This window comes from Aedes aegypti, chromosome 2 (genome assembly GCF_002204515.2).
Source record: "Aedes aegypti strain LVP_AGWG chromosome 2, AaegL5.0 Primary Assembly, whole genome shotgun sequence".
Taxonomy (NCBI): domain Eukaryota; kingdom Metazoa; phylum Arthropoda; class Insecta; order Diptera; family Culicidae; genus Aedes; species Aedes aegypti.
Genome location: NC_035108.1, coordinates 416,493,491 through 416,502,426, shown reverse-complemented (window position 1 = coordinate 416,502,426; position 8,936 = coordinate 416,493,491). Strand labels below are relative to the sequence as shown.

At 36.4% G+C, this 8,936-nt stretch overlaps 1 protein-coding gene across 1 annotated transcript; it reads right to left on the bottom strand.

Annotated features, from left to right (window-relative positions):
- Positions 1-7,531: 7,531 nt before the first annotated feature.
- Positions 7,532-8,719, bottom strand: LOC110675227 (histone H3.3-like; the record flags this gene model as incomplete). Its single annotated transcript, XM_021839654.1, has 2 exons — positions 8,658-8,719; positions 7,532-7,898 (listed from the first exon to the last, which is right to left on the bottom strand). Coding segments are annotated over exons 1-2 (429 nt in total), but the record flags the coding sequence as incomplete, so codon positions are not given.
- Between the last annotated feature and the right edge of the window lie 217 nt (positions 8,720-8,936).

Below are 8,936 nucleotides of genomic sequence, written 5' to 3'. Positions count from 1 at the left end.
TTCCAACGATATTTTAAGTGACTTTTCCGTCCATCAGGAGGAAATAACATGATTTCAGAAAATTGGCTTGTTTTTGGCTTCAATACAATTTGTATGGAATACAAATTGAAAAAATAAACTCCAAAGTCCATTTTCTCAAAATGAGGTTTAGGTCACACAAACAAAGGGTTCTATTTCATCGCTCTCACATATAAAATTTCAGATAGGCGCAAATCCAATATTTAGAACCAAAGTTTAGAAGTAAGTATTGGGGTCGTCCATAAACCACGTGGTAATTTATTCAAATATTCTTCAATAAATCCTAGCCATTCCTGAATTATTGATAAATGGTTTTGAAATACCACAATAACCATGGTGGATACTCAACTAGGGTTGTCATGTCTATTACGGCTGAACCAGCCGACGGTGTTTTGAAAATACCTGAAGGTCGTAGACACAAAAGTCAATTTGGACAAATTGAGATGTAAAATTGTGAAAAATAATAAAATAGTTCTGGACTTCTGTGTCTACGACCTTCAGGTATTTTCAAAACACCGTCGGCTGGTTAAGCCGTAATAGGCATGACAAACCTTGTTGAGTAAAATTGTAAAATTGAGCGGCGATCTCTCTATCGCAAAAGGGTCGATATGACGAGATACGACCACGTCGAAAGTCAGACCCATACTAACCATCTCATTGAGCTAACGTTGGCTTATGAGTAGTGTGGCACAATCTCTCACTGTTGTTCGTTGGCACGCTTAGGGGAATCGAATTGGGCATCTCAGTGAGCCGAAGGAGATGTAGGGTTGTGAAGGAGAAAATGGGGTCGTGAAGGACTTTGGTTTCAGGTTGGCTGATTGCGCTGCAGAATTGTTACCCGTTCTGTGGCGTAGTTGGTTAACGCGCCCAGTCTAGCGTATTGGTAGTCGTGGGATCGAAGCCCACCAGAACGATTCTATTATTTTTCACAATTTTACATCTCAATTTGTCCAAATTGACTTTTGTGTCTACGACCTTCAGGTATTTTCATGATGGATAATTGTTGTAAATTTTGTATAAAACTGTGGAGGAAATGAAGGGTAATTTTTGTAGGTATTCCGAAAAAAATGCTTTGCGAGAACACATCATTCTTTATTTGCTTATAAATAATTTAAAAATTTTCATTGGTTCCAAAAGCCTTCAGCCATCAACAACTATCAAGAAATTATCCATAGATTAGTCGTTTAAGGCAGAACCTAACATATATAATTCTATAAAAGTGATCTGTTCTATTTAGCCTAATAACTCGCAGGGCCTAATAGTAATCCGGATAATTCTGGAAAATACGGAAAATACCCGGATAAATATGAACAGTTGTGTTCAGAATAATAGTAGTGAAAGCCGAATTTCATACAAAATGCTCAACTTTGACATGCTGCAACGATTCCAGGTGAAATTAATTTTTTAACCGGTACTGTAAAAAATAACAAATTTTGTTATAATAAAATTAAGGATATTTGTAGTTCTCGGTCAAAATTTCATGTCGATTGCCTATAGAAAAACAAGGTTACAGCATGCCAAAGTTGAGCATTTTGTATGAAAATCGGCTTTCACTACCACGGTGCTCCAATCACCGTTATTATCAAATAAAATATACCATTCAAACGGCAGTCAGCAGTTGATTCCTAATGTTGTTCTGCACCTCTGGGACGATTTTGAAAAAAATCCTTAGTCAGAATTTTGAGGTACGCCCTTTTGAAGTATATATGATAGAAATCACTGAAAATATGCCATGTTTACTTGTTTAAACAAAGAGATTATACAAAAAATGTAATTTTGATTTTTTATCTGGTTTTATATATTGAAAAATATTTTCATAAAAAAATTCTAGACCGACATTTGAAAAGGGCCAATGCTATGTTAAGTTATTACTTATCAACCAATACACAAACAATTTTATCTAACAATCTAACGCCTGATAGTGATTTTAGGAAATTGTGCAAAGCATTCAAATATGAATGAATAATTCTTGGACAGGATATGCAGATACACCCTTTTGAAGTTTATGGAAAGAATATTGCATGGTGAATTCCGTTTCATCTATAATCAACGGTTAGGTGCATACATAATCATTACGCCTCTGCGGTTGTTCTTATTTCATTCAATTTAGCAAGTTGCACAAAATTTACACGTACACATATTGTCTAGATTGACATTATAAAAGGGCCAAAGTATAATTGAAATATATACACATCAATATAGCTGAACATCAAAGTTGATCGCAAGATTCTAACATTACATATCTGTATCTACATAATTCTACATACTTGTTCTTATACATATTTTTACAAATGCCAATGTTGTAATCAACAACTGCGCGCAAAAGAATTGAACGATACACTTTCGATGTTTGTTCGACTTTATAGCGCAGACAGGTCTGTAAAACAGCGTTATGCACAGCGTTATCCGTTGCCAGCTCATTATGTCAGCCTAGTCCTTGACCAGTTGCATTGCAGAAGTCTTTTACATTAAACATGGTGATATGATATTTCGAAGATTTTGTCAGACTATGCTCTTCCCAGCTCTCGACAAACTTGTTCAAATTACCTTTAAAACGAGGATCCAGCTCAAATGAAAAGCATTTAATACAAAAAGCTTAAGTTCATTAGAATACATAAAAACTATCTAATATAAGTTGAAACCCTTATTTGGACTTACTGTGAAATGATAATTCAAATCTTCATTTTTTATGGATCTAATGAGAAGCACGCATTAGGAGTCAGAATCTGTGCATAGCATTTTTTACAGAGCTGGAAGCGCTAAAAAGCCGTACAAATATCGAAACAGTATCGTTCAAATCTTTTGCGGCAGGTGGTAATTTTCACAGTGTCTATTTGTAAAAATATGTATAAGAACAAGTAGGGTTGATCAGAGTAGAATAAATTTAAGTAGAGTATAATTGAATAGAATAGAACAGATTAGAATAGAAGTATGTATGTATGACTATATAATATAGATAAAGATAAGTGATGTTCGAGTGTTTCGGTCAACTTTGATACAGTCATTGTTCAGCTATATTGAAATGTGTATATTTCAATTATTCATTGGTCCTTTTTCAATGTCAGTATAGACAACATGTGTACGTGTAAATTTGGAATCGTTCAAATGTTACATAACGAGGAGGTTCGGTAGTGTTACGGTTCATACATTTTCCATACAAAAGCTGTAACGTGGGGGAGGAAAGGGGGTCTCAAATTGGAAAATTCTGCGTTACATTTGAATACAATTTGAATCATTCCTTCTTTGCAACTTGCTAAATTGAATGAAATAAGAACAACCGCAAAAGTGTAATGATTATGATGCACCTAGCTAACCGATGATTACAGATGGAGCAGAATCCACCATATCCCATATTCCATATTCTTTCCATTCATTTCAAAAGGGCGTATCTGCATATCCTGTCCAAGAATTTTTCATACAAATTTGAATGCTTTGGACAATTTTCTAAAATCACTAACAGGCGTTAATTTGGTAGATATCATTTTTCGTGTATTGGTTTATTAGTAATAATCAAACAAAGCATTGGCCCTTTTCAAATGTCGGTCGAGAAAAGGTTTAGAAAAATGTATTTTTAATATCTAAAACTATATAAAAAATTAAAACTACAAAATTTTATTATAATCTCTTTGTTTAAACAAGTTAAAGTGGCATATTTCGTGTGATTTCTATCATAGACTTCAAAAGGGCGTAACTCAAAATTCTGCCTAAGGATTTTTTCAAAAATCGGCCCAGAGGTGTAGAACAACGTCAGGAATCAACTGCTGACTGCCGTTTGAATGGTATGTTTTATTTGATAATAACGGTAATTGGAGCACCGTGACTACTATTATACTGAACGCAACTGTATATCAAGCATCAGATTATCGATTTGTTTCATTTTTTTTTCTAAGAAGTGCTATACACTTATATCAGAATGCCAATCTCAGCTGTGCGAATCTCGGTTAAAGTTCGTTCGCCGGCATCTCAGCAAAAGTGACATTTGATGTCAACGGTACCCGCAGGTACTGCTATAAACAAAATTAATTTTTTGCTGACTTATCAGATAAAATTCAGTTGCTGACCATTCGGCTGTGCGGATCTCGACAAAAGAGTGAAAATTAGCCGAACTCAACTTAATGTGTATCACTTGTACTTCGCATCAAGACTAGCTTTTGGTGAGTTAAAATCTTAAAAAAAATTGGTAGAAGGGTATTAAGGGATTCTTGGCGAGATGCTTGTTAGATTCTCTCGTAGGTTCATGGTAAATTTTTAACTGACCTCGGGATTCGAACCGATAATTGAAAAGTTTATTGAAAGTTCTTTCTGAGAAGTCATTTGAATGGTTATTGGTAGATTGCGAATAAGGATTTTAGTGGATTCTAAAAAAAATCCTTGCTTCAATTTTTTATTAGATTATCAGAGGTTAGAAAAAAGATATGCCCAAAAAATATATTTTGTAAATATCTTTGGAATTAATCCTGGAAAGATTAGTTAAGAATTGCGTTTGATGAATTTCTGGAGTAGTTGATGATATTGATTCTTGATGAAACCTAGTTTGCTTAGTTCTTGATGGCCATGAATTTACAGCAAGTTTTTTCAATCGCAGCATTTATTTTGTAAGATCATCCAAATGCATGGCAAAATCTTTGATTGATAAATAAATAGCGAGATCCTTAAGGTGATTATAGAACGAAGCCAAATCTCAAATTTTCAAGAGCACAAGACTTGAGAACCAAACGGCGCTTCGCGTTGAAAATCTATCCCATTGGTCACCACCAGCAAGCAAGCAATGTGATTGGTTTTCAACGCGAACTGTTGTCGGATTCTCTCGTCTTGTGCACTTGAAAATTCAAAGTTTGGCTTCGTTTTATAATCACCTTAAGGTACTCTTGGCCTAATTTTTGGTTTTGATAGAATCTTTGTTAGATTGCTTGGAAGAAGTTATCTTGAATTTATGGCTAAGGTTTCAGTCAGCTTCATGGTATTTAAAGGAGTCGTTTGTATTAAGGCTAAGTAGCCCTTCAGCCATGTTGACATTGGAGTTCGCAATTTCAAATTGTAGAAAATTGGTCCTTAAAGTTCATATTCATCCGGAAAAGAATCACTTTATAAGCTGACATGCAGAGAGTATGTTGATACTTTTTCAGATGCGTCAGTGCAATAACCAACTGATTTTCTTTAATTAGAAGTTCAAAAACCACACAGAGCCACGGCTGAAAAGTCAGAAAAAATTGACCACGTGTTACTGTTGATCATTTCTGAGCGATTTGAATCAATAATATCTGGTGGCGTGCATGTATAATCAATCAATTTTTGACGTTGGACATCGTCTTGTCGCAGCCAACCAAACTCCACTCCACGTGCACGATCGCAATTTAATTGATTAGTCTTCAATAATCTTTTGGTACACACCAATGAAGAATGGAATGTAAACCCAGTTCGATCGACGGTAGAGTGTCCATCCCGGGACATCCCGGGACAAGAAATCCCGGGATTTGACAAATTTCGGGATTTCCCGTTTCCCGGGATTTTATTTCTGGCATCCCGGGAATCCCGGGATTCCCGAAATGTACGTAGAATTTGATGAAAACCACTAAATTTCAATGAAAAACAATGTCATTTTTCCTCACTATCAACCTTATTTGATAAAGTAGTAAAGCATAATGGGAAAGAAAATAAACGAACAATTATTTTCATGAAAAGACTAATTTACCAACTGGTCAGTGTTCAGACAGACCGGAATAATGATATTTTGGCCTTGTAAAGATATGCCAAGAACTCCGCCGATTCTGATTTTCCCGATGCTATTTTGATACATATGTTTTACCAAACAGATAAGTTCTATTATTATAGCAAAAAATGCGAATATATTGTTATTCTTGACGCTTGGGGTACGTTTTCCTGAAATCATTTAAAAAAGCACTTGGTTCAGTCTGTCTGAACACCGACCAAGTAAGAAACACATATTTTTATTTGTCTAGTTGTAAAGTTTTAATGCTTTTTTTTCAACATTAGTCGTTTTTATAAGCCTATGCTGAGATAAAAAATTGGAAGTACACAAGTACAAGTCAATGAAACTTTTCCAAATCTTTCCTAGAAAAATATAAAGATGACCAAATAACGATTCATTTTTGTGAATCACGATGCAAAAATCTGCAGTGGTACTAACATGCGTTTACTTTTCATTATGGGACAATTCGACTTGGTGTTTTTCCTAATTTTACTGAACCAAAAGTGATTTCTCGTTAGTGCAGTTGAAAGATCATTAGAAGATATAATGAAAACTATAATGAAATATCAATTCAATTTTGACCAAAATGCAGATAAGACTGACTTTCGATTCACAGCAGTGAACTTCAGTCAATAATTTTCAGTAATTAACTTTAAGCATGATCTACAATACCTTCAATGATCTTTAATCGCTTCTTTTGTTTTAAAGTTTATATGACTTTTCAAATGTTTGAAGCAAATTGCTTTAAAATTGTGACTTTTGTTTTGTTTTAACCATACTTCCATTCATATGTGTTATGAAGAATTTGAAAAAATCCACAGAAAATCCGTAATTAGTCAAGCTAAGTTTTGATTATTGTTAGATTATTTCATCAGAAAAAGAAAGTCTTATCTGAAATGTGGTTTGCTATAATTAACATATTATTTTGAAAAGTTACATTATCTGTTTATTTCATTGAAAAAATATTTTATTGTTGAATTTGTACTTCCAATTCAACCGAAATGCTAGTTTTATTGAAAATTTAATAAATCCCGGGATCCCGGGATTTCCCGGGACGAGCATAGATTTTTTTCCCGAATCCCGGGACGAGCAAATTGGCCGGGAAATGGACACTCTAATCGACGGTGACTACCCCGAACCGTTCTTTTCAGGACGACAATTTTATTTTGAAATAATTATGAGAATTTTACACCGTGAAGAGCAACATTTCTGGTGATGGATGTGATTGATTCAGATTTCGGTCAGTCATTTGCATGTAATCACTTATCAGGGACAAATAATGCTTTTCGAGAATCACAGCGCTAAGAAATCAATTTCCCATCGTGCTCACGGGGGGCAATCGTTGATAGTGTGTGCATGAAGGATAAATTGCGGACGGCACTAGAACGAAGAATCCATTCCGGTTTGCCTTGCATTTAGCAAAGATTGAATAATGCCGTTGTCGTCGTCGTTAACTACATGCATGCCAGAGCGATCAGTATAAACTTTTCAAATAAAGACCTAAAACTAATCAGCAACAGCTTTGTTGATGTTTTGATTTTGTAAAAAATTGTCGATCGAATCCAAATACGCACACATAGAAGACTGCAAAAGTTGTACCGCCGCCCGACGGGAACCTAGATAAAACTTTTCTCCGTAGGAAAACTTATCATCCGAAATTATAATTGGCACTTAAATAAATAAATTAATTAATATTAATAGATGTAATATCTCTAGTTGCAACTCTTTTACGTGAAATGCATTGTTGTGGCCCTGAAAAGGGCCGTTTTGTTTGAAATTGTGCTTCAATTTAATTTGAGCGTGATCGCCACGGATACGACGAGCCAGCTGAAAGTCCTTTGGCATGATGGTGATACGCTTGGTGTGGATCGCGCACATGATGGTACCCTCAAAGACAGGCCTCGCTCTCTGCAGGGCCATGACGGCCGAGCTCTGGAATCGCATATCGGTCTTGAAGTCCCGAGCGATTTCATGGACCAGGCGCTGGAATGACAACTTGCGGATCAGCAGCTCCGTCGAATACTGGTAGGGACGGATCTCACAAAGAGCGACCGTTCCTGGACGATAGCGATACGTCTTCTTGACTCCTCCGGTGGCTGGAGCGCTCTTGCGAGCGACTTTCGACAGACCGTCATAACAGTTCACACGGCGAGACAAGGGAGGCAAAGGACTCGGAAAAGGAATCGCCAAGCGTCATCGCAAAGTTTTGCGTGATAACAGCCATTGCATCACCACCCAGCTCGCCATTCGCCGTTTGGCTCGCCATGGCGGTGTCAAGCGCGCCTTCGGTGTCATCTACGAGGAAACCAGCGGTGTGCTGAAGTCATCCGGAATACTGTCGGCTACGCTCTGAAGTGTCAGGGCCGTACGCTTTACAGATTTGGAGGTTAAATCGAAGGTTACATGTTATGCAAAAGGGTAAGGGAATATGCTATTGAATACTGTTGAAATTTAAAAAAAATCGTGGAACCCCTGCCTTGGAGCACTATCTGGAAAACGCTGTTTTAGAATAAATCGTTTTGCTTTAATCATTCGTAAAAAAACAACCTTATCATAAAAAAATCTGAGTTTAGGGATATTCCATATGAAATGCTCTGTAGCTCATAGACAAACGTTTGTACAAAATTAGTGTCTGAAGAGAAAAAAATCTAATTATCATTATATACATGAAGAGAGCTATTCGATTTTAGGAAATATTGTAAAATAAAAAATATGTCTATCAATGTGAAGCTTTTGTAATATCCTCTTGCTTCCAAGAAGACTAATTCTAAAGACACGTTTAGACATTCAAAACATAAAAAGCACACGTTTTTTGGGTTCTGAACCAGTGTGCACCGGAGGGACCAGTGCACAATATGGTGCCATGCCTAAAGATGACGAAGCTTTTATTGGGCTGCTGCAGTTTGATCGTTATGATCGCAGGTAGGACCGATCTTCCATTTGGAAGAAACGGAAAATAAATTGGATCGTTCCGATCGATCGGTACGTCATTGTTGCCAAGAACTTTTAAGATATCTACGGCAGCAAGCAAATGACCGGGTGCCAATTTTACGCTTCGGGCTCACTTTTGCACCCAATGCACGCACACCGAGCAAAGCAAAACAGGGAGCTATCAAATTACGACGATAAGCAATCTTAAGCTTACGGTCATAATAAATTTTCAAACTACTGAACAGTTCGGTGCAGAACTCTGCTGAAAACTCGTGAC